We start from the raw sequence: 26,314 nt of genomic DNA on the forward strand, positions 1-26,314 counted from the left end.
TCAAACCCCTGTATGTAGAGGTAGTATCTCAGAGGGCCTGAACCTCTGTAGGCCTAAACTAAATATTTCTTTGCCTAAAATGGCTGTATTTCAAATGCCTGTATTTCAAATGCCTGATTCAAACCCCTGTATGTTGGGGGTATCTCACACGGTCTGAACCAGTGTAGGCCTAAAGTAAATATATCTTTGCACAAAATGGCTGTATTTCAAATGGCTGTATTTCAAATGCCTGATTCAAACCCCTGTATGTAGGGGGGTATCTCACACGGTCTGAACCAGTGTAGGCCTGAAGTAAATATATCTTTGCACAAAATGGAGGCCTGAAGTAAATATATCTTTGCACAAATTGGCTGTATATCCAATGGCTGTATTTCAAATGCCTAATTCAAACCCCTGTATGTAGGGGGGTATCTCACACGGTCTGAACCAGTGTAGGCCTGAAGTAAATATATCTTTGCACAAAATGGCTGTATTTCAAATGGCTGTATTTCAAATGCCTAATTTAAACCGCTGTATGTAGGGAGGTATCTCGCACGGTCTGAACCAGTGTAGGCCTGAAGTAAATATATCTTTGCACAAAATGGCTGTATTTCAAATGGCTGTATTTCAAATGCCTAATTCAAACCCCTGTATGTAGAGGTAGTATCTCAGAGGGCCTGAACCTCTGTAGGTCTGAAGTAAATATATCTTTGCACAAAATGGCTGTATTTCAAATGGCTGTATTAAAATGCCTGATTCAAACCCCTGTATGTAGAGGTGGTATCTCAGAGGGCCTGAACCTCTGTAGGCCTGCAGTAAATATATCTTTGCACAAAATGGCTGTATTTCAAATGGCTGTATTTCAAATGCCGAATTCAAACCCCTGTATGTAGAGGGTGTATCTCACAGGACCTGAACCAGTGTAGGCCTGAACTCAATATTGGTGCACCAAATGGTGGTATTTAAAATCTCTGAATGTAACCCAAATGTATTAATGGTGTATCTCACAATGACATCTGCATCAAAGGCTGCAAACAATTTTTTTTTGCCTAAATGAGTGTTTGTTTAAAAACTGAATTTGACAGCAGTATATAAGCCTGTAATCTTAGTGTTTTCTGTCTAAAGAGTGTGTTTTTCAAACCCCAGAAAATGATGGGTGTATTTCTACCTAAATTACACACTGACTAATACAGTTGTTGTATATTGCCCAAAAAGTATTTTTTTGCTAACAGAATATGAAAGCTGCATATATTAAACTTGAATTTAACACTTGCAGATCTGGAAAATACTGTTTTTTGAAAAAAAAATGAAAAGTGTGTTTTTAAAACCCCAGAAAATGATGGGTGTATTTCTACCTTAAATTGCACACTGACTAATACAGATGTTGTAGATTGCCAAAAAAGTATTTTTTTGCTAACAGAATATGAAAGCTGTATATATTAAACTTGAATTTAACACTTGCAGATCTGGAAAATACTGTTTTTTGGGGGGAAAAAAGTGTGATTTTAAAACCCCAGAAAATGATGGGTGTATTTCTACCTTAAATTGCACACTGACTAATCCAGATGTTGTAGTTTGCCCCTCAAAAAATTGTGATTTGCAATGTCCCAAAAGCTCAGATGCAGTGCTGGTGCACTGAGCATGCATAAAATGGCCACCCACCTAACTAACAGAATTCTAAAAGTTTGTATTTTTTGGTCAATGAGCTCAGGGCAGGGTAAAACGATAGTGCCCTGCACCCACATAACTATTTGTCTGTAGATCGCTGAGTTAGATTCTCTCCTATTCTCTCCCTGAAATCATAAGTCCAGCAGCATCCTCTCCCTACACTTGTAACAGCAGAGTGACGTGCAGCGCTACGGGACTGAAGCTTATATAGAGCCTGGGTCACATGCTGCTCTGGCCAATCACAGCCATGCTATTAGTAGGCATGGCTGTGATGGCCTCTTGGGGCAAGTAGTATGCTTATCCTAAAGTTTGGTACGAACCTGAACTTTACAGTTCGGGTTCGCTCAACCCTACTGACAACCGATTATTTAAATTCAGACATAAAACAAGTTTCAAGAAGTTCATTCATCTCTAGTGGGGACCATCATCATATCACAGCCACATCTAATAGCATAAATCAGTTGAAAGGGGATGTCCACTTTTTTATATTGATGACCTATCCATCAATATCAAATCAGTGGGGGTGCGTGACCCGACACCCCCACAGATTAGCTGTTTGAAAAAAGCAGTACTAGTGCTGCCTTCACTTCATTGTTTACATGCCAAGGCTTCGGTCACATCACCGTTCAGCCTTTCCGTTCTCCTGCCCCGTTTAGGGGCAGAAAAAAGGAAAGGATGTATTCGGCATATAACTGAGCCAAATGGAGCCCACGGGCCCCATAGACTATACTGCATGCACAACTTTTGTCTCCACTCCAAAATCTTCTTCTGAGCGGAAACCTAACGAACCCTATTATAGTCTATGGGGCCCATGGGCTCCGTTCGCCTCAGTTATGTGCCGAATACATGCTTTCCGTTTTCCTGCCCCTAAACGGGGCAGGAGAACGGAAAGGCTGAACGGTGATGTGAACAAAGCCTTACCGTCACAACTGCAACGGTAAGCAGGTATAATTACAACTTATTGTCTGTTATACCAATGAGGAAGAAACTCTGGCCCGCCCTAGGTTCTTCTGATTACCTCCTCCCTTCAGTGTGAAATTCCGCGCCTGCGCCGTGCATCCGAATCACCGCGCCTGCGCACAGCACTACCCATTATGGGCATCGGCATCCGAGCGTTTATTGCGCATGCGCCGGCCCCAACATCCCAATCTAGCTGGCGGCTACTGCCGATGCCCATAATGGGTAATGCTGTGTGCAGGCGCGGTGATTCGGATGCACGGCGCTGGCGCGGAATTTCACACTGAAGGGAGGAGGTAATCAGAAGAACCTTACATCACAAAAAGTGTAATCGCAAGCGATCAAAAAGTCATACGCACCCCAAAATAGTGCCAATCAAACTGTCATCTCATCCTAAAAAAATGAGCCCCTACATAAGACAGTCGCCCAAAAAATAAATAAACCTATGACTTTCAGAATGTGGAGACACGAAAGAATCTTTTTTTTTTAATGCTTTGTTATGTAAAACTGAAACAAATAACCCCAAAAAGTAGTCATATTTGGTATTGTCGCATCCATGACAACCTGCTATATAAAATTACCACATGATCTAACCCGTCAGATGAATGTTGTAAATAACAAAAAATTTAAACAGTGCCAAAACAGCTATTTCTTGTTACCTTGCCTCACAAAAAGTGTAATATAGAGCAACCAAAAATCATAAGTACCCTAAAATAGTACCAACAAAACTGCCACCCTATCCCGTAGTTTGAAAAATGGGGTCACTTTTTTGGAGTTTCTACTCTAGGGGTGCATCAGGGGAGCTTCAAACTGGACATGGTGTCAAAAAAAAGTCCAGCAAAATCTGCCTTCCAAAAACCATATGGCATTCCCTTCCTTCTGCGCCCTGCCGTGTGCCCGTACAGCAGTTTACGACCACATATGGGGTGTTTCTGTAAACTACAGAATCAGGGCCATAAATATTGAGTTTTGTTTTGCTGTTAACTCTTGCTTTGTACCTGGAAAAAATGGATTCAAATGGAAAATCTGCCAAAAAAGTGACATTTTGAAATTTTATATCTATTTTCCAATAATTCTTGTGGACACCTAAAGGGTTAACAAAGTTTGTAAAATCAGTTTTGAATACCTTGAGGGGTGTTGTTTGTAAAATGGGGTCATTTTTGGGTGGTTTCTATGATGTAAGCCTCACAAAGTGACTTCAGACCTGAACTGACCCTGAAAAAGTAAGTTTTAGAAATCTTCTGAAAAATTTCAAGATTTGCTTCTAAACTTCTAAGCCTTGTAATGTCCCCAAAACATAAAATGACATTCCCAAAATGATCCAAACATGAAGTAGACATATGGGGAATGTAAAATAATAAAAAAAAAATTGAGGTATTACTATCTATTATAAAAGTAGAGAAATAGAAATTTGAAAATTTGCTAATTTTTAAAACATTTTGTTAAGTAAAAATTTATTTTTTTAACTCCATTTTACCAGTGTCATGAAGTACAATATGTGACGAAAAAACTATCTCAGAATGGCCTGGATAAGTAAAAGCGTTTTAAAGTTATTTACACATAAAGTGACACTGGTCAGATTAGCAAATAATGGCCTGGTCCTTAAGGTGAAATATGGCCGTGTCCTTAAGGGGTTAAAGGTAGAGCTCTTTTGTACACAGATCTGCTGTTTCTGTATTATACTGTAACTTCTTGCAGGACGCTGTCCACATCTTCATTCTGTATCCAAGACTAAGCCCTGTTATACCCTGGTAGACTAAGGATAAAGTGGTGTGGTAGATATGGGTAAGAAGAGTATGGGTGGAGCTGGAGGCTATAACTCGCTTGGTCATTTTCTGCCTCACATGATGACATAATGCTCAACAGCATTATCTACATAGACAACGGAGATTTAGAAAACACAATTCATCACTTAATTTTAATGGAAAAACTCTCTCTCCTTCTCCATGTAGATTTGACCATCACCATGTTCAGTGTGGATATTATCACACTTATTCTCTTCCTCCTTATTTTTCTTCTTCTGAGCAAAGTATTTTATAAGACGAAGAAAAGCAAAAACAAGAATTTTCCACCAGGACCAAACTGCTTACCAATCATTGGGAATATGCATTTATTTGATGTAAAGAACCCTTCCAAAACATTCACCCAGGTAAGGATATCTGAGATAAAAGATGTTGCTGAGTGCCCTTTAACACGAGTCCATAGAGCGGGCACTAATCGTATATTCCTGATCATTGACAGTTCATTTACTGCTATGCTGGATGGTGGATTATTCCTACCATCATTTGTCCCATAAAGTTTCATTGTTTACACAGGACGATGTGCTACCGAGGAACTACGATTTTTGGTGTTGTATGAAAGATGCAATCATCCACCAAACAAGCTTTTGCTTATTGGTCGTGTGATTGGCGCCACATTTACACAGGCGGGTTTTTGGAACAATCATTAGTACGAATGTTGTAACGAATTACTTCTTAAGTAGTTCGCGCGATGACAGGGAGTAATGATTGCGCCGCCCCCATTATTGTACTCCTCTGATGCCGCATTCATACATGATCGCAGCGTCTGATATACATAAGTGTGTAAAATTAAAAAACAAACAAAAAAAAAACCCTACCTGATCCATTCGACCTCGACGGGCCAGCCGCTGCTATCGTGCTTGAAGTTCACGCAGCCCAAGATGACTTCAACACGCTGGCCGCGCCGGGATTTCGACCATGCTCTTCAAGCAAGATGGCGGCAGGCAGCCTGTCGCAAGCAAATGGATGAGGTTAGTATATATTATTTTTTTGTTTCTGTACACTATATCAGGTTAAATACATTTGCTACCGCAAGGCACAAAGAAATTAGGCTTCAAGGTGAATCGAATTTATCCTGAAATTAGGATTGAAGTCCACTTCATTGACTTTGATTCACTCATCCTTAATCACTATAATTGGGGCAAAGGTCAGAAACTAGTAAACCTGGGCAGATGTTAGAGCCTATTGATCTCAGGGAGGCTCATAGTAATATGATTAAATATAATCTAAGGGACTGTCAATCAAATAAGAGAAGGAGGCACTGGGCAACAATACTGGTGAAACAACAACGCACCAAACAGGGTACCTCGGTGCACCATAAACCTTATTTGAATAAACAGAAAAGGAATAGAATCAAAATGTAACCCAAATTATTACAAAAATTCATATTGTATTGAATCAGAATGTTTGGGAGAATATTTGAAGAGGGAGAACACCAGTATGGTCTCTGCCGTTTTTCAAGCAGTTTTGATATGGGTGGAGTCAATTTGGGTCCAAATTGAATGAGACCCAAATCAAATTTCCGGAAACTTGCCGATCATTAAAAGGGATGTATGTCTACAGATTAGAGGACCAGATTTTCCCATGAAAATTATGATTGTTTCAAGGCACCTACCCTTCATGGCTGTATGCTTACTCTGAAACCGATTTTAGATGTGACAGACTACATTTAAACCGATATTCCCATCACAGACATTCATATCATATCCACAGGAGATGCCCTACAGTAAATATCTGACAGATATGGGATCTAGAACCCGCACATCTTTGGAATGGAGCCCTCCAACTTGGAGTCCCACTTGGATGTGATGGCCAGATGTAGTCGGCACTATGGAGTCTGACAGCAACTTATGTTCTACTACTGTATTAGTAGAAAATTAGTAGAAAATCTGTGAATGCATTCTTCCTTCATCTCACAGGAAGAACAGGTACAATTATAGGAGATCTATCATGTGAGGACAACACCAAACAGCTTCTAATATCTCAGCTTCCTGAACCCTTCTGAGGCATACATTCAGTTTGTTGCACTAGCTTGTCTTAATACCCTGGCCAAGGCGGAGTGGATTGTTGGCAAAACCTTAGCACCCTGGCCACATTCCTTGACATTTACCCCCTGAGTGGGGTAAGCGAATACTGTAGTTAATAGTAGTGATGGCCTTTTGGTTCACCCAGCGGTCGGTTCGCGGTGAACTTTGCTCGTTCGCGATTCGCCGAACATGTGAACATATGGAGATATTCGCGCCAGCCATATTCTTTTAGATTGTGAAGAACTTTGACCCATGTGACACATCCATCAGGTGGTACAGTACAGCCAATTGAAAAGTTTCAGCACATGGACATAACCCCTACCTTATAAATAGACCCGATATGGCCGCCATTTTACATTCAGTCTTTTGTTAGTTTAGGGAGAGGTTGCTGTGTGGAGCAGGGACAGACTGTTTTGATTGGGTGACTAAAATAATAGATGGCGGAGGTGCAGTAGACATCGCTTATCTGGACTTTAGTAAGGCTTTTGATGCTGTCCCACTTAGAAGTTTTATCAATCAATTGCAGTCTTTGGGCTTGGACTCCCATATTGTTGAATGGATTAGGCAGTGGCTGAGGGACAGACAACAGAGGGTTGTAGTCAATGGAATATATTCAGACCATGGTCTTGTTACCAGTGGGGTACCTCAGGGATCTGTTCTGGGACCCACATTTTGTTTAATATCTTTATCAGCGAAATTGCAGAAGGCAATGACACAAAGATTTGTAACAGGGTTGATGTTCCTGGAGGGATACACCAAATGGAAAAGGATTTAGGAAAACTAGAGGAATGGTCAAAAATCTGGCAATCTTGCCGATGACACAAAGATTTGTAACAGGGTTGATGTTCCTGGAGGGATACACCAAATGGAAAAGGATTTAGGAAAACTAGAGGAATGGTCAAAAATCTGGCAACTAAAATTTAATGTTGATAATTGCAAGATAATGCACCTGGGGCGTAAAAACCCAAGAGCAGAATATAAAATCAGTGATACAGTCCTAACCTCAGTATCTGAGGAAAGGTTAGGGGCCATTATTTCAGAAGACTTAAAGGTAGGCAGACAATGTCATAGAGCAGCAGGAAATGCTAGCAGAATGCTGGGGTGTATAGGGAGAGGAATTACCAGTAGAAAGAGGGAGGTGCTCATGCCGCTCTATAGAGCACTAGTGAAACCTCATTTGGAGTATTGTGCGCAGTACTGGAGACCATATCTCCAGAAGGATATTGATACTTTGGAGAGAGTTCAGAGAAGAGCTACTAAACTGGTACATGGATTGCAGGATAAAACTTACCAGGAAAGATTAAAGGACCTTAACATGTATAGCTTGGAAGAAAGACGAGACAGAGGGGATATGATAGAAACTTTTAAATACATATAGGGAATCAACAAGGTAAAAGAGGAAAGAATATTTAAAAGAAGAAAAACTGCTACAAGAGGACATAGTTTTAAATTAGAGGGGCAAAGGTTTAAAAGTAATATAAGGAAGTATTACTTTACCGAGAGAGTAGTGGATGCATGGAATAGCCTTCCTGCAGAAGTGGTAGCTGCAAATACAGTGAAGGAGTTTAAGCATGCATGGGATAGGCATAAGGCCATCCTTCATATAAGATAGGGCCAGGGGCTATCCATAGCATTCAGTATATTGGGCAGACTGGATGGGCCAAATGGTTCTTATCGGCCGACACATTCTATGTTTCTATGTTTCTATGTTAGGGACAAAAAACGCTATAAAATAGGTCCACAAAAGTCCTTTTAAGGACTGGTATAGGTGTACTATTGATAGGTGTGCAGTACATAGGGGTGTAATACACTTATAATATACTTTCTAACATAGAAAGCATATTATGGTGGATTTGTATTGTGCAGCATTGTGACTGGTGAGCGGTTCTGCAGCTACACACATTGACAAACGCAATTAGAAAAAATTATTATAACTGGTGTGATATACCAGTTGCCCCCCAAAAAAACGGATAGATGCGGGGGTGTTATATACCAATAACATACTATCTTTATAGTGCATTTGGGTACTGCAGCATTTGTTTGCGGTTTTGCTGCGTTCCCTCTGCTACACACAGTGACAAACGGTATTGGAAAAAATAATTATAACTGGTGTGCGCATGCGCGTATGCGAAAATTATATTGCCGATATTTTCGCATTGAAAAAAATAATGAATGGAGATCGCAAATTTGAATAATACATCTGGTATGTCACTGTCCATGTTGTGGGACTATTTGTGCACTTCTAGTAATTATTTCTTGGCTGCAAATATGAGCTGATGGTTTTCCGATTCGCCTGCCATTAAAATGAATGGGACCCGCCGCAAACTCGCAGTTCGGCAGATGTTCGTCCATCACTAGTTAATAGTATTTACAGCTGAATTTTCAGGTTTTGAGTGGAATTTCACTACTACTATATACTGTGCATCAGTAGTATCAGTAATAATTTATTAGTAAAAGTAAGGCCTCATGCACACGGCCGTTGGTCAGCCGTTCCGTGCATTTGGGACCGCAATTTGCAGTCCCCAATGCATGGGCAACATCAGTGCGGATTCCGTAGACAGATTCAGACCCATTCAACTTGAATGGGTCCGTGATCCATCCGCACCACAAAAAAGTAATGCATGCCCTACTTTTTTGCTTTGCAGAGGCACGGAGAGAAACCCCATTGAAGCACTCCGCTGTACTCCGGGCCTTCCGGATTGGAGACCCATTCAAGTGAATGGCTCCACATCCATGATGGGGGGTGAACACGGCTAGTGCCCTTATATTGTGGACCCGCTACTTGCGGGCCGCAATACGGGCACGGCCAGGCAACGGCTGTGTACATGAGCCCTAAATCATTAAATATTTAATATTATACTTATTATTATTATTATATTTATTATATTTTATTCTTCATTTCATTTTACAGCTGAGCAACAGGTTTGGCCCAGTGTTCAGTGTCCAATTAGGAATGCAGAAGGTTGTGGTTTTGTATGGATATGATGCGGTAAAGGACGCTTTTGTCAACCATGCTAATGAATTCGCCGACAGAGCTGACATACCAATATTTACCGAAACATCAAATGGACATGGTAAAAATAAGCTAACAATAACCCTGTTACCCATTGTGACAGCAGAGCCCGTATAATCACTCATGGAAGGGCAACTGTGATTGACAGCCATGGGCAAGTACAATGTCAAAGAAAATACTAATCTGAGCATTTTACCCTTTAAATGATTCTCTACTTTGTGAAAGTTCTTATTTACTAGAAGGTTCCTTTGACAATAATCTGTTCATAAAGTTTCTCTCTATGGGGACCTCCATCTATGGGGAAACCTTGCAGTAAGGAGGAGTCGGTGCTAGTGCTCTGTTTCCTCTTCAAGATTACATTGCGGGTCGCATCATTTGTAATTACACTGTGGCGCAATGTAATCTTGAAGTGGGAGCAGGGCTCACACGAACATTGCCTCCTCTTACCCACTGCACAACCACTTTAACCACCTAACAGTTTTCCTGAGCTCAACCAGGTCTTGTGGGAAAAACACTTAACTGTTCTGCCAGAGCCCAGCTTGGGCAGAAGGCGGAGGGGAGTCCAGTTTATGCTTTATTATTTATTTATTTTACGCACTTATATAGCGCTGACATATTCCACGGCTCTATACAGACATCGGAATCAAGCTGTCCCCAATGAGGCTCCCAATCTAAGTTCCCTATCAGTATGTCTTTGGAGTGTGGGAGGAAACCAGGGGACCCGAAAGGAAACCCTCACAAACACAGGGAGAACATATAAACTCAATGCAGATATTGTTCTTGGTCGGATTAGCTGCTCATATCTCTGGATTGGTAGCAGCTAGAGACATTCCATTTCGTACAAGATCAAAATAATAGCATTAGCACAAGATAAGCAGGAGATATTGCTGTTAGAAAGCGAGTCAGGAATAAAACCTGATTTTACTTTCACTTTTAGCTGCATTTATTGCATCCCGATTTCTAACACTGATATATCTTCCCGTGTAGTGAAGATAATGCTGGTATCTTTGTATTCTGGTATTGTTTGAAAGCTTGGAATGTCAGCTTTCAGACAATACAATGATTTCTAACAGTGATATCTTCAGTTTTTTTGTGCTAATGCTGTCATTTTGGTATCGTATGAAATCCTGGAATGTCTCCAGCTGCTACCTATGCAGAGATATGAGCAGCTAAAGCAGCAGTTGGGGAGCTGACAGTCTGCAGGAGGAAAGGAAAAAATATATAGAAATATGACATTATCATCATTGCACTGACCCACATAATAAGGTTTTGTTATTTATACCGCACAGTGTACACCATAAATAAATGCCACAAAATAATGTTAACCCCGTCCCGACTGCCCATTGGGTAGATACGTCCTATCTGCACATGCCTCGTGCAGATAGCACATACAGTATATACACATTCAGGCAGCACTTTAATTCCAGTGTAGTGTACGGGAGTTGTAATACCCGTCACTACCAAAGTGTCACTTGGTGTGCTGTCGTCCCTCCTAATTATGGGAAGTTGGTATATGTCAGTTTTATAAAATGTCATGTAATGTAATGCATGTATTTCCCTGTGGCTATGAAACTTGCAAGTACAGGCCGGCTAGGGGTGTCATTCCAGCTCTTAGGCATTAGAGGGAGCTAGAGAGCCCTAGTTTATATAAGGCCAGTCAGGGAAGTGCAAAGCAGTGTAACCTGATCTAGTGTGGAGTGCAGAAGCAGTCTAGACCAGAGCTCAGAAGTTTCTAGAGCCTGAGGAAGCTGGGAGAGACTGAGGCAAAGATCAGAGGAGCCAGAGGTACTGAGAGAAACAGAGGAGGTACTTATTTAAGCCATAATCAAGGATATAAAGCCAGACTTGGGTTAATGGGCCTTGGTGAAGAATTGCTACATTCCAGGATCAGACAGAGTTAGAGTGCAATCTCCTTTGCTGCAAATCCTGTGTTTTACACTCTGTAATTACCCTGCTGTACTGAATTGCCTGCATCGACCGAATTGCAAAATCGACTGTATGCTGAGGAACTGCGTTTCCAATATTGTCTCTGCCTGCAAACTACTAAAGTTGAAGTTCTGTTTTAACACCACGTTTCCTCAAATTATTCCTGCATCCGCAAACGGCGTGCCACCGTTTACTTGGCACTGGCGTCACGAACTATTTCTACCTATACCTGCCCTTGCAGAGAGTCAGCTGTACCAGGTTAGTGTATATTGCACTACATCACCCAGAAACACCTATTGCACACAACTTGAGTACGCTGCACTTCTCTTTTGGCGTCACGAACAGGATACGCACGCTTTCTAGTGCAAGAAGCGTGTACTTTGTGCCTTATACCGTTGCCCTGTGACCAAAGTGACAAAATACCTGCTTTATTCAAGTGGACTTTGTGGACTGAAAATCGTACCCAAAGTGTTCCAAAAACCTCTAAAAAGCGCTGTGCAGGGTTGCGCTACCCAGAGGAAGAAAATCGCCGCATTGGATTGTGGTTTTGTGGACTTTAAACATTCCTGCTTGCTGTCAGTGAACAGACAGCGTTTGTACCTAAAGATGGCCGCTGAGCTTGCTGAATTTACTGCTGCGTCACCTTCATCCCGAAAAGGCGGGAAAAATTGGCGCCTTTCTGAGGAAAAAGCGGGAAGAAGGTCAAGGGCAGGCGCCACGGCTTATCTGGACATTTGCATGTCTGCCAGCATGGACACCGCCCTCCATATACTGGAATACCTGGGGGGCGGCTCCCCAGTGCAATGGGAGGAGCTGGCTACTCTAATTGACGCGACCCTATCGCTCTCCTCAGTAGGATCGAGCATGTTGGATTGTGAACAGAGTGTTGCTGCAGCGTCCGCACCTATGATTGGAAAAATGACCGACACCGGTGTAGAGCCAGAGGAGGCTCCACCGGCCTACGCTCCGGGACCGGAGCAACCCGCCTGCCGCACCAGGGAGAAGGAACCCGAGCCCTACTATGGCTCATGGAGGGACTTTTTTCAGCCATCGTTTAAATGGTCTTCCCTGATGGCGGAGATCCGAGAGGCCGCTATCAAGCGGAATACTAAGACTAAGATCGTGTATGAGGAGCTAACCAAGACCATACATGAAAGACATACGCACACCCAACCCCGCCTGGAAAGGAGAAAGGGAGTGGTGCTGTCGTTTGACAAATCCCGTGGCTACGGGTTTATTCAGGACTATCTTACTGGCAGAGACCTCTATGTGAATCGCAGGTCTGTCAAGAGAGACTACCTCCCTTCGTACCAGCACAGCCTCCGCGAGGGAGAGGAAGTGGAGTACACCCCTGCCGAGAGCCTGCGAGGCCCCTATGCGACTGCTGTGACCCGTCCGAAGCGAGGACCTGAGGATTGGGAGGCAGACGAAGGAGAAGACTACTCTGGCTGCGAGCGAGAACCGGAACGCTCTCCAGAGCCGGCCCATCACGCCTTCCAGGAGCGGAGCTCCTTCATTGGGCCGAACGTCTTCTGGCAGCCAACCGTGTTGGAGAAATGGGTGAGCCCCTACCCTTCCCCCGAGCTGCCACGTCGGGAGAAGACACTATCTGAGCTGGAGCAGCAAAGAGGATTGAGTGCTACCTTCCAGAACATCCGGATGGGACGGAGACCTGAGGCAAGTCCAGAACCTGAAGAGGCCGAGTCTGCATCAGCGGTGACTGTACCTGCGCCGGCGGCGCCAGCAGAGAACAGCGACTCCGACACCGAGAGTATTGGTGAGCAGATCGTCCGGCTGGAGGAGAAGTTGCGGGAGTTGCGTAAGACCTACACCGCCAGGATCCAGACGCCGCCGAGGAAGGATGAGGTAAGGGTGCCTGTCACCACCCGCCGACCGCCTTCTGTTGTCACCGCTCCGTCAGTGCCCCAGACCGGACCCGCGATTGCTGTGAATTGCTGCACCCAGAGCACCGGACCGCTTGCTGCGGCGGTACCAAGTATGTCACACCCTGCAGTGATCATGCCAGGGCCGGCACGGCCCACCAGAGGGTTCACCCCTAGGCCTATGGGGCCAATACCTATTAGGGGCCCCTTTACCCTGCAGCTACCCCCTGATACAGTCATGTGGGCCCATCCTCCTGTGGAAGAATACTACAGAAGATACCTCCCTGCAGAGCCAAGTAGCTACAATATGCCACTGTGATCAGCCTGCTAGGCCCTTGATTTATTTCTTCAGAAGGTGATGTTAACCCTTCCAGGACAGGAGTCCTATGTTGCTGGCCCTTTGTTGCAGCTGCCAATTTGTCCACGGCCCAGTGGTAGGTGTTGACCACTGAAATCATAAAGTCAGCAAGGCCACGTTTGTTTCCAGGACCTCCTGCCTGCTTTTGTTACCCCACACCAAGTTGTGCCTGTTCCTTTGTTGCACCTTTTACCCTTCACCCCCTTTTCAGGTTGATCAGGGGTATTACAGCACTTGTCTTTGCTGTCCATTTTATTGTGCAACCTGTTACTAAGGAACCGTGCCCGGAGACAGACTCAAAAGATACCTGAGCCTCTGAGATTCTTACTCTTTTAAAGTATTGTGCCCAGAGATGGACTCCACCGCATGAGAGCCTCTGTGATTTAATAAGAAATAACCTGGGTACGGACTCATGTTTGTTATTTGAGCCTCCAAGAACTTTTATACCGTTTTCTACTGTTTTATCATGGACTTATTCATTGTCATGGACTATCCTGGTTCTAATGTTACGCTGTGCCAGGTCAGCGCCCCCGTTCCATTCATTATCCTGAGAGAAGAGAACGACGCCCCTTGTCACTACCCTGCACCTTTGCCAATTGGACCTGATGTAAATGCAGTTGAATTGCGTATATGTATGCCTGCATGTCTCTTTTTCTATTTCAGGTAGAGATTCCAGTTGGGCGACCCATGATGGAGTACGAGGGCGTACTCAGCTTAAAGCAGTGGGGTATGTAGTGTACGGGAGTTGTAATACCCGTCACTACCAAAGTGTCACTTGGTGTGCTGTCGTCCCTCCTAATTATGGGAAGTTGGTATATGTCAGTTTTATAAAATGTCATGTAATGTAATGCATGTATTTCCCTGTGGCTATGAAACTTGCAAGTACAGGCCGGCTAGGGGTGTCATTCCAGCTCTTAGGCATTAGAGGGAGCTAGAGAGCCCTAGTTTATATAAGGCCAGTCAGGGAAGTGCAAAGCAGTGTAACCTGATCTAGTGTGGAGTGCAGAAGCAGTCTAGACCAGAGCTCAGAAGTTTCTAGAGCCTGAGGAAGCTGGGAGAGACTGAGGCAAAGATCAGAGGAGCCAGAGGTACTGAGAGAAACAGAGGAGGTACTTATTTAAGCCATAATCAAGGATATAAAGCCAGACTTGGGTTAATGGGCCTTGGTGAAGAATTGCTACATTCCAGGATCAGACAGAGTTAGAGTGCAATCTCCTTTGCTGCAAATCCTGTGTTTTACACTCTGTAATTACCCTGCTGTACTGAATTGCCTGCATCGACCGAATTGCAAAATCGACTGTATGCTGAGGAACTGCGTTTCCAATATTGTCTCTGCCTGCAAACTACTAAAGTTGAAGTTCTGTTTTAACACCACGTTTCCTCAAATTATTCCTGCATCCGCAAACGGCGTGCCACCGTTTACTTGGCACTGGCGTCACGAACTATTTCTACCTATACCTGCCCTTGCAGAGAGTCAGCTGTACCAGGTTAGTGTATATTGCACTACATCACCCAGAAACACCTATTGCACACAACTTGAGTACGCTGCACCAGCACTGATCAGCGCTGGGATTAAAGGGTTTCTATCACTTCGTATGACATAATTAGCTGTCAGACACTAGCGATCTGCTAGTGTCTGCTCTGGCCAACCATCCTACTATAATCACTTGTGGGGCAGCGGTTTTGCTGAAAAACTAACTTTTATAAATATGCTAATGAGCCTCTAGGTGCTATGTGGGCGTCATTAGCACCTAGAGGCTCCGTCTACCTTCATACACAGCCGCCGCCCAGCGCGTCCCTCCAGCCCGCCCATGTCCTCCTCCGTGTGACTCAGCGGACGAGTTCTCGCGCATGCGCCGTGCGCGGCTGTATTCGGCGCATTTGAGATCTCAGCTCGGAGCGGTCAGACATTCAATGCGCATGCGCCGAATACAGCCGCGCATGCGCATTGAATGTCTGACCGCTCCGAGCTGAGATCTCAAATGCGCTGAATACAGCCGCGCACGGCGCATGCGCGAGAACTCGTCCGCTGAGTCACACGGAGGAGGACATGGGCGGGCTGGAGGGACGCGCTGGGCGGCGGCTGTGTATGAAGGTAGACGGAGCCTCTAGGTGCTAATGACGCCCACATAGCACCTAGAGGCTCATTAGCATATTTATAAAAGTTAGTTTTTCAGCAAAACCGCTGCCCCACAAGTGATTATAGTAGGATGGTTGGCCAGAGCAGACACTAGCAGATCGCTAGTGTCTGACAGCTAATTATGTCATATGAAGTGATAGAAACCCTTTAAAGCTCCTGCAATCTAGCAGGAGCAGGTTGTGTCCCGGCTGTAAGACACATCTGGGACCCTGAAGAGAAGACAGGAGCAGATTATTACCGCTTCTGCTTTCTCCTGTGCCGAGAAGAGATCGCTGAACGAGCGCAGGTATGGAGAGCAGGATGCGGCAGTGCCGCTTCTTCTGTTAGTCACAGCGGTCATGTGACCGTCGGGGGTGTCTGGGGCAGGAACAGTTCTGCAGGGTCTAAGGAGACCCTAATCAACTCTGCCTGTGTGCAATGCCCCCACATGGGGCTGTTTTACCCTGTTACCCCAGTTACAGTGAAAAAAAAAGGTAAAAGTCAGTGCTCTCCTGAGGTCTTTTAATGACCTTTTGAGGGACATATTATGTGCCAAAATTAAATTAAAATATAAGTAAAAAATACGAATAAAAAATGTATATTTTTTTTTTAATGCAGTCATTAACAGAAACCATCACCATAGTCACCCCATTCGTTCAAACCTATACATGTTACATATGAAAATGATTGCCACAAAATAGTAAACCCATATCAATAATAAATTTTTGTGTCAGTTTTTATTTTTAAGAAATAAAAAGCTATAATTTAAAAAATATGTTGTAATAGTAATTAGTGGTTTTCCTCCAAATTAAACCTAAAAAATAACCATTCTAATAAAAAGTCCTAAGTATCAAGTGAAAAAAAATCGCTAAAATTATTTTGGTACTCAAACAAAAAGGCTACGGTCACCAAACCACCACGTGCATAAAATCACAGAAGGTTGCTTGGGCATTCAGTTTTTTTTTTAGCCTTGTCATGAAAGGGTTAAAATTTATTTTTTTATTTTTTTATTCATTTTTTTAATCTTTCTCCCTAACAATAAATAATTAAAGTTATTTAATTAGAGATGAGCAAATCGAAGCTGACGAAATGGAATTCATTCCGAATTTCAGGAAAAATTCGCACTAAAGCCGTGGTAACAAATCACATTTTTTCCTAAAATGGCTGCTGCATGTGTAAGGACATGGAGAAAGGAACTCTGGGAAGGCGGGATCACCCATAATGCCATGCATGCAGCCAATCAGCAGCCAGCCATGCCTGTGATGCCAAATAAATAGTGTCAGGCATCTTAGATTCTGCCATTTACCAGTGCACTTAGTGCAGGGAGAGGTGTCAGCAGGCGCTAAAGACAGTGTTAGAAAAAACGTCATTGTGCTAAAAAAAAGATTTACAAGTGCAGGGCAAGATTATTCAAGTTGTATTGAAAGGATAGGGAGGAATTATTCCAAAGCATTTATGTTGAACAGGGTTCAGTAGGGGAGGTTACAGCCTGGGTAATAGTAACAATCCTATTACACCTTGCTGCACTGACTGGGCACGCAAATTGCCATTACACAGCTCTGTAATTCCAGCAAACCTTTGTTGTTAGGGTGCAAGTGCTGTTTGAAACAGGCATGTCACGGGGTTCCGAAGGTGCACTCGGTCCCCCATTGCCCGCAGAACTGTTGCTTAGCTTTTGGAGTGAGGTTCTGTGTTTGACCTCATTCCCAGGGCGGCTTTACTAGCTGGGTGGCTCCTTGCTCCTAAGTCTGCCTTGAGCGCCGAGCTGATCACTCGGTGCTCGACTGGTTGGTCTGTCGGTCATGTGACGCTGGCCACGTCACACGACCCTCACTCCCCACTATAAATACAGGCAGCCTGCTGGCTACAGGTTGCCTGTTAATTTCTAGGTTCCTGGTATTTGTTGGACTGCTGAATACTTACCTGATCCTGTTCCTTGACCATCCTTTTGCCTGATCCTCCTGTACTGCGCATCCGTCCTGGTATTGTGACCTCGGCTCCCACCTGACTACTCTCTTAGGACTCCTCTTGTACTTCTCTGCTCTCCTGGTATTTATGACCCCGGCTTCTCCTGACAATTCTCTGCTTGCTCCATTTGTACTTTGCAGCTTTCCTGGTATTGACTCGGTCCGTTCACGTCCTGTTGTTTGTCTGTCTGTCATCCCTGCACTTACTCCAAGTTAGGGATTGCCGTCCAGTTGTCCCCTGTCATTAGGACTCGCGAGGCAAGTAGGCAGGGCCAGGGGTAAGGGTGGAGCGCAGTGGTCACTTCCCTCCCCCCTGTGTGTGTGTGTACGCGACCGTTACAGATTAACAGGCCCAATAACCACTGTATTATAAATCCTCTGGTGACCCTGACTGACTATGTCTCTAATCTGACGCAGATGGTGCAGGATTTAGGGGAAAAACTCAGCTCTTTTGAGTTAGGGCAAGGCTCTTCCACTCCTCAGGCCTCCAGTCCGCATTTTGAGCCCCAGATTAAGCTCCCAGAAACCTTTTCTGGAGACCGGAAGAAGTTTCTCTCTTTTAAGGAGAGTTGCAAACTTTACTTCCGTTTGCGCCCCGTGTCCTCTGGCCCCGAGAGTCAACGCGTGGGCATTATCATTTCCCGATTACAGGGTGATCCCCAGGACTGGGCGTTCTCTTTACCTGCTGGCGCCAGTTGTTTATATTCTGTGGAGGGGTTCTTTCAGGCCCTAGGTACCCTCTATGATGAACCAGACAGGGCTCTAGTAGCCGAGACGGCTCTAAAGGCACTGGTTCAGGGCAATTTACCAGCGGAGGATTATTGCACTCAATTCAGAAAGTGGTGTGTCCCCTCAGGATGGAACGAACCAGCCCTGAAGAGTCAGTTCAGGTCAGGTCTGTCTGATAAATTAAAGGATCTTCTGGTCAGTTATCAACTTCCAGAGACCTTAGAGGAGATGATGACCCTTGTTGTTCGACTTGACCGACGGGTTAGAGAGAGACGACAGGAACAACAGTTCTCTTCCCAGATGGTGGTCCAGCCAGAGGCCTATCCCAGAGACAATGCTGAGGTCTCCACCGAGGAACCCATGCAGGTTGGCATGACCCGAGGGAATCTTCGCCGCAGACGTGGAGAATGCTTTTACTGTGGAGATTCTGACCATTGGATCAACCAGTGTCCTAAGAAGGTCCTCTCTGTCAAGTCTCCTAAGGCAAGGCAACCTAAAGACCAGGTACACCCTGAATTTTCTAAATGTAAGCTTTCGGTACCCATTACGATTTCTCTGGGAGTAGATAAATGGCCGGGTAAGGCCTTTATTGATTCTGGCTCAGCGGCTAGCTTTATTGACTCTGAGTATGCTGTTAGATTGGGTATTCCTATATTTGCCTTACCAACTCCTATCCATGTCATGGCTATTGATGCTACTCCTCTTATTGGTGGTACGGTGAGCTTATGTACCTCGGAGATTTCTCTAACCGTGGGTGTGTGCCACTCAGAGAGATGTTCGCTTCTAGTCCTGGAGAACCTACCTGCTGAGGTGGTACTAGGGTTGCCTTGGCTCCGACTACATAACCCCACTATAGATTGGTCCAATGGGGAGTTGGTGAGATGGGGGCCTAAGTGTGACTCGTGCCTGTCCGTGGTACAGGCTGGGGTCTCAGTAAAGTCTGATACTTTACCCTCTGTTGTTAGAGAATATTCTGATGTATTCTCATCACCAACCCCGGAGGTTCTACCCCCCCCATAGACCTTATGATTGTACCATAGAGCTAGTAGAGGGGGCCAAGTTTCCTAAAGGACGAATTTATAATCTTTCTATGCCCGAACGCAAGGCCATGGAAGATTATATTAAGGAGAGCCTTGGTAAAGGGCATATTAGACCTTCTGTCTCTCCTATGGGGGCGGGGTTTTTCTTCGTTAAGAAAAAAGATGGTGGTCTTAGGCCATGTATCGATTACCGGAGATTAAATAAAATCACTGTCCAGAATAGATACTCCCTCCCATTGATTCTGGATTTATTTAACCAGGTCCTGGGGGCAACCTGGTTTTCCAAAATTGACCTGAAAGGGGCATACAATCTAATCCGAATCAAGGAGGGAGACGAATGGAAGACGGCGTTCAATACTCCGGTAGGACACTTTGAATATCAGGTGATGCCTTTTGGACTCAGCAATGCCCCAGCTGTGTTCCAAAACTTCATGAATGACATTCTTAGGGAGTTCTTAGGTAAATTTGTTATTGTCTATCTTGACGACATTTTGATATTCTCTCCTGACTTCGAATCCCATGTGTCTCATGTTAGACAAGTATTAGAGGTGTTGAGGGAGAATCAGCTATCCGCTAAACAAGAGAAATGTGTCTTTGGTGTGCAGGAGATTCTGTTTCTAGGGCATGTTCTGACTCCTCACGCCTTCAAGATGGATCCTGGTAAGGTACTAGCAATTAAGGAATGGGTAAGACCTTCATCCTTAAAGGCCTTACAACGGTTCTTAGGTTTCGCCAATTACTATCGTAAATTTATTATGAATTTTTCCGTAATTGCTAAACCGTTGACCGACCTTACTAAGAAAGGGGCGGATTTTCTTCATTTGAAAAATTAAAAAAGGCATTCAGTAGCGCTCCCATTCTGATCCAGCCTGATCAGGAGAAACCTTTTATTGTGGAGGTGGATGCGTCCGAGGACGGCGCAGGAGCAGTCCTTTCACAAGGTCCTACCAGCCTCACTAATCTGAGACCATGTGCCTTCTTCTCCAGGAAATTCTCTCCCACGGAGAGAAACTACGACATAGGGAATAGGGAGCTGCTGGCCATTAAATGGGCATTTGAGGAGTGGAGGCATTTTCTGGAGGGGGCAAGGCATTGTGTAACTGTTGTCACTGACCATAAAAACCTTATGTTTCTCGAGTCTGCTAAGAGGTTGAATCCCCGTCAAGCCAGATGGGCTCTGTTTTTTACTCGTTTTGATTTTTCCATCACGTTCAGGCCGGGAAGTAAAAATGTGAAGGCGGACGCATTATCTCGGAGCTTCCAGGCTTTTCAACCTACTGAGGTACCACCTGAATCCATCCTACCAGCAAAAATCTTCTTAGCAGCTCTTACCCAGGATATCTCGGCTCGCATTAGGTCGGAACAACATCTGGCACCGGTATCCACCCCAACAGATAAGTTGTTTGTTCCCGTACAATTTCGTCTCCAGCTGTTGGGTGAGTGTCACGATTCTGCCTTTTGTGGACATCCGGGTGTTGAGGGCACTAAGGATCTGGTTTCTAGATCTTATTGGTGGCCCACTCTAACTAGGGATGTCAAGTCCTATGTGTCAGCCTGTGAGGTTTGTGCCAGGTCCAAGACACCTAGGACTCGCCCTGCTGGTAACCTACGACCCCTACCCATTCCCAGTAGACCCTGGTCCCATATCTCGATGGACTTTATAACTGACCTACCGCTGGCGGAGGGTAAGACTGTAGTGTGGGTAGTGGTGGATAGGTTTAGCAAGATGGTCCATTTCATTCCCCTGACTAAACTCCCGAATGCCAAAACCCTGGCGTCTATTTTTGTGAAAGAAATTGTTCGATTGCATGGTATCCCGGAAAATATTGTTTCGGACAGGGGTGTGCAGTTTGTGTCCAAATTCTGGAGGGCCTTCTGTCAAAGATGTAAAATTTCGTTGTCTTTTTCTTCCGCCTACCATCCTGAGAGTAATGGGCAGACTGAACGCCTTAATCAGTCTGTGGAACAATTCCTGAGGTTGTATGTTGCTGATGACCAGCAATTATGGGTCAAATTCCTTCCGTTGGCTGAATTTGCTCTGAATAACCGTGTCAATTCTTCTGCTGGGGTCTCCCCTTTCTTTTGTAACCATGGTTTTCATCCCCGTTTTCATTCTGGGTCGTCCGTCTCCTCCTCTAACCCTGAAGCTGATAAACTCTCCTCCGAACTGTGCACAGTTTGGGCCCGGGTTCAATCGAACCTAGAAAAGGCTCAATGTTCTCAAAAACTCAAGGCCGATAGGAGACGTTTAAGGGGGGTAAACTTTCAGGTTGGGGATAAAGTATGGTTGTCCTCCAAGAATCTATCTCTCAAGGTAACTTCTAAAAAATTTGCTCCTCGATTTATTGGACCATATAAGATCACGGAAGTGATTAACCCGGTATCTTTTAGGTTGGAGCTGCCTGAGTCATTCCACATTCATAATGTGTTCCATAAATCTCTGCTTAAAAAATATTTTGAACCGGTAGTACCTTCAAAAGCCTCGCCTCCGCCAGTTCTTGTTAATGATGCTGTCGAGTATGTGGTGTCTAAAATAGTGGATGTCAGGAAGGTGCGTAATTCCTTGCAGTACCTGATTCACTGGAAGGGGTATGGACCTGAAGAGAGATCTTGGGTACCTGCCAGGGAGGTTCGTGCTCCTAGACTTGTTCGTAAATTTCATTTAGAACACCCTGAAAAGCCATCGCCTGAAGTCTTAGGTCCGGTGGCCCCTCGTAAAAGGGGGGGTACTGTCACGGGGTTCCCAAGGTGCACTCGGTCCCCCATTGCCCGCAGAACTGTTGCTTAGCTTTTGGAGTGAGGTTCTGTGTTTGACCTCATTCCCAGGGCGGCTTTACTAGCTGGGTGGCTCCTTGCTCCTAAGTCTGCCTTGAGCGCCGAGCTGATCACTCGGTGCTCGACTGGTTGGTCTGTCGGTCATGTGACGCTGGCCACGTCACATGACCCTCACTCCTCACTATAAATACAGGAAGCCTGCTGGCTACAGGTTGCCTGTTAATTTCTAGGTTCCTGGTATTTGTTGGACTGCTGAATACTTACCTGATCCTGTTCCTTGACCATCCTTTTGCCTGATCCTCCTGTACTGCGCATCCGTCCTGGTATTGTGACCTCGGCTCCCACCTGACTACTCTCTTAGGACTCCTCTTGTACTTCTCTGCTCTCCTGGTATTTATGACCCCGGCTTCTCCTGACAATTCTCTGCTTGCTCCATTTGTACTTTGCAGCTTTCCTGGTATTGACTCGGTCCGTTCACGTCCTGTTGTTTGTCTGTCTGTCATCCCTGCACTTACTCCAAGTTAGGGATTGCCGTCCAGTTGTCCCCTGTCATTAGGACTCGCGAGGCAAGTAGGCAGGGCCAGGGGTAAGGGTGGAGCGCAGTGGTCACTTCCCTCCCCCCTGTGTGTGTGTGTACGCGACCGTTACAAGGCATTAACAGGGTTTACTACAAGGAAATATTTCTACCTCTTATTTGCCTTTGTATGATGCAGTTATATGTTCTAAACCATTTTTTGGCTTGTATTAGTGGGAAAAAAGGGCTTATTAGCTGTTGTGTGGTGAAGTGCGAAAATTACAGCCCTATTTGTGGTGTATTAGTGCCAAAAGTAAAATATATTTGCCGTTCAGCGGTGCAGTTATCTGTTCTAAAGTCTTTTGTGGCGTGTATTAGTGGAAAAAGAAAAAATATATTTGCTGGTCAGCAATGCAGTTATCTGTTCTAAAGTCTTTTGAGGCCGCGGTAGAGTCAGCAAGTCGGTAGCGTGGCCGGGAGTCAGCAGGGTGGCAGCAGTGGGAAGTCGGGAGCCAAAAATGGCCGGGATAGACCACCCACTTTGCAGGAGCCTACATGCCCGGGTAGTAGCAGTGCACAGGTTCACGGAGGCAGCAGGGGTAGCAGTCAGTCAGTGCGTAGTGTTGGGGGTAAAATCACCTACTCGGCAGTGTGGCAGTTTTTTGTTAAGCTGCCGGAGGAGGTGAACATGGCCATATGTTAAATCTGTGGGCAGAAGGTGAAGCGTGGCCAGGGTGGTGCCATGTTGGCACTACGGCCCTGCGTCAAAATATGCAGCGTCACCATAAAGTGGCCTGGGAGAACCGTGGCTCCGATGTGGTGGTCCAGCCTGCCGCAGCAACCGTTGCTTCACCCAGTGGCAAGCACCTGGTTTCAGGCAGTCAAGGCTCCACCACCTCAGCCGAAGGGAGCTGTCTGTCCTTCCCATCATCTTCTGGTTCCGATGTTCCTGCTCCTCCTACTCCTCATCAGTCATTCCGTCAGCAATTAATTACCAAAGCGGTTGCCAAGAGACAACAGTATGTGTGCACTTATCCAACGGCACAGGCGCAGAAGCTAAACGTGATCCTGTCCAAGTTGCTGGTGCTGCAGTCCCTACCTTTCCAAGTGGTGGACTCTGCACCTTTCAGAGAACTGATGGCTTGTGCCGAGCCGAGATGGAAATTCCCAAGCCATCATTTCTTTGCCAAAAAGGCAGTACCAGCCCTGCACACACATGTAGAACATAAGGTGGGCCAGACCTTGAGCCTGTCTGTGTCTGCCAAAGTGCATGGCAGCGCCGACTTTTGGAGCTGTAACTACGGTCAGGGACAATACATGTCCTTTACGGCCCACTGGGTGAATGTGGTTCCTGCACAGCCACACCAGCAACTTGGCCAGGTGATGCCACTTCCGCCTCCATGTTCTCATGCTGTTGGTCTTGCTAAAATGTCCGCCTCTGCCTCCTCATCCTCCACTGTGTCCTCAGCCTCCACTGCAGGGACAATTCACAGTGCCCCTCCAGCATACCACATGTGCAGGGCACGGCGGTGTCACAATGTTATGCACCTCATTTGCTTGGGTGAACGGAGTCCCACAGGGGAGGAACTGCTCTGTGTCCTTCATCAAGAAATCAAATCCTGGCTTTCTCTGACACAACTCAAAATTGGAACCATGTTGACCGACAACGGGAAGAACATGGTATCAACTCTGCGTCGAGGAGGGCTGAGCCCTGCGCCCTGCATGACACATGTGTTCAATTTGGTTGTCAAGCAGTTCCTGAAGTCTTCCACCCATCTGCAAGACATCCTAAAAATGGCCAGGAAACTTTGCATGCACTTCAGCCACTCGTACACCTCAAAAAACACTCTCCTTGAGCTGCAGCTGGAGAACGGCGTCCCCCATCATAGGTTGATATACGACGTTTCCACCCGTTGGAATTCCACCCTCTATATGTTGGACTGACTGTACAAACAGAGACCATAAACGATTTCTTAATGATCCAAGGGGACAGGAGTACTCCTCTGTTTAACTTCGATGTTAAACACCTGCTGTTTGCTCAGGCCCTTTGAGAAGGCCACATTATTTGTCATTCGCCAGGACTACAGGATAAACAACGTCATTCCACTGCTTCATGTCCTGGAACAGATGCTGGTAAATCTGGCTGTCAGGGGACTGGAGATGTGGTGCCTACTAGATCTCACGGCCATATGAGCCCTGTGGGGGTTGAACTGAAGGAGGAGGAGGACATTGAAGCACAAGCATTGTGTAGCGAAATGGGTGGTTTTTCTACACAGGTGAAAGGAGAGGAGGAGCAGGATCAGCCAGAGGAGCTACAGGGCGATATGGAAAACGAGGCAGAGGACCCAGATACACTGTGGCAGTATGCAGGGGAGATGGAGGCAGGGAGTCCCTCCGAGTCACTTGCGCAAATGGCCCAATGCCTGCTCTCTTGCTTGCATAGTGACAGCCGAATTGTCACCATTCGGCAGAGGGATGACTTCTGGCTCTCCACCTTGTTGGACCCTCACTACCGGCCAAAATGAGGGCTTTTTTTACACCCGTTGAGACGGAGGACAAACTGAACTACTATAGAGACATCCTATGTAGTCAGTTGGCTGCTGCCTATCTGCACCATCGTCCATCCTCTCGCAGGTCTGACCGCCTGCGCTCACGTTCCACTGCCATGGCTGCTGGGGAGGGGTTGGGTGGCAGGAGTAGTACCAGCTCCATCAACAGCAGCCTGAGTCTACAGTGGCTGATGAGCAGCTTTCTTCACCCGCCTAGTATAGAAACTACTTACCAGCAGAAGCATCTAGACCTGGAGCAGAACCTAAACCAGCAGGTGGTGGCATACTTGGAGTGCACTCTGCCAGCTGTCATTGAAGATCGGCTGGACTACTGGGCAGCCAAACTGGATATGTGGCCGCCACTGGCTGAGTTTGCCCTGGAAAAGCTGTCCTGCCCAGCCAGTAGTGTGGCATCAGAGCGGGTGTTTAGTGCAGCGGGGTCCATAGTTACCCCAAGAAGAACTCGCCTGTCCACCCAAAATGTGGAGAGACTGACCTTTGTCAAGATGAATCAGGCATAGATCAGCCAGGATTTCCACCCACCAATGGCTAATGCATCAGTCTAGATCAGGAATGCACAACCTGCAGCCCGGGGGCCACATTCGGCCCTTGATACCATTCTGTGCGGCCCCCAACTATCTGGTAACAGATATGTATATCTATGTCTTGTGGCTGCTCACATGTATCTTTCATGTATTTTCCCATGAGATGGGAGTACTAGAAGTGTAACCAGACATTTATGATATATACTATATGTTCAATATGCCATAAAAATAGTATTTCAGTTGGTAATACCCCTTTAAGTTTTATTTTCGGCCCTTGGAATTGGTTCAGGCTCACAACGTGGCCCCCAAACAGAAAAGGTTGTGCACCCCTGGTCTAGATAATCCATGGGCCACACCAACATTTTGACAAAAGAGACCGGTTTCTTCTGGCTACCTGCCTCAGCTACTATTCTGATGCTGTCACCCGCCTGATGCCACACATCTGATGCCAAGTGCTCCTTCTTTC

The 26,314-nt window shown here is 45.5% G+C and overlaps 1 protein-coding gene across 2 annotated transcripts in view; it reads left to right on the plus strand.

The window, feature by feature from the left end:
• Positions 1–26,314, plus strand: part of LOC120997259 (cytochrome P450 2C5-like) — a 77,352-nt gene that overhangs the window by 18,858 nt on the left and 32,180 nt on the right. For both annotated transcript variants that reach the window (XM_040427271.1, XM_040427272.1), the window contains exons 3-4: positions 4,557–4,753; positions 9,342–9,504. In XM_040427271.1, the coding sequence (XP_040283205.1) occupies positions 4,571–4,753; positions 9,342–9,504 (346 nt within the window). In that variant the 5' untranslated portion in view covers positions 4,557–4,570. The remainder of the gene's footprint in view (positions 1–4,556; positions 4,754–9,341; positions 9,505–26,314) is intronic.

Source organism: Bufo bufo, chromosome 4 (assembly GCF_905171765.1).
Source record: "Bufo bufo chromosome 4, aBufBuf1.1, whole genome shotgun sequence".
Taxonomy (NCBI): Eukaryota; Metazoa; Chordata; class Amphibia; order Anura; family Bufonidae; genus Bufo; species Bufo bufo.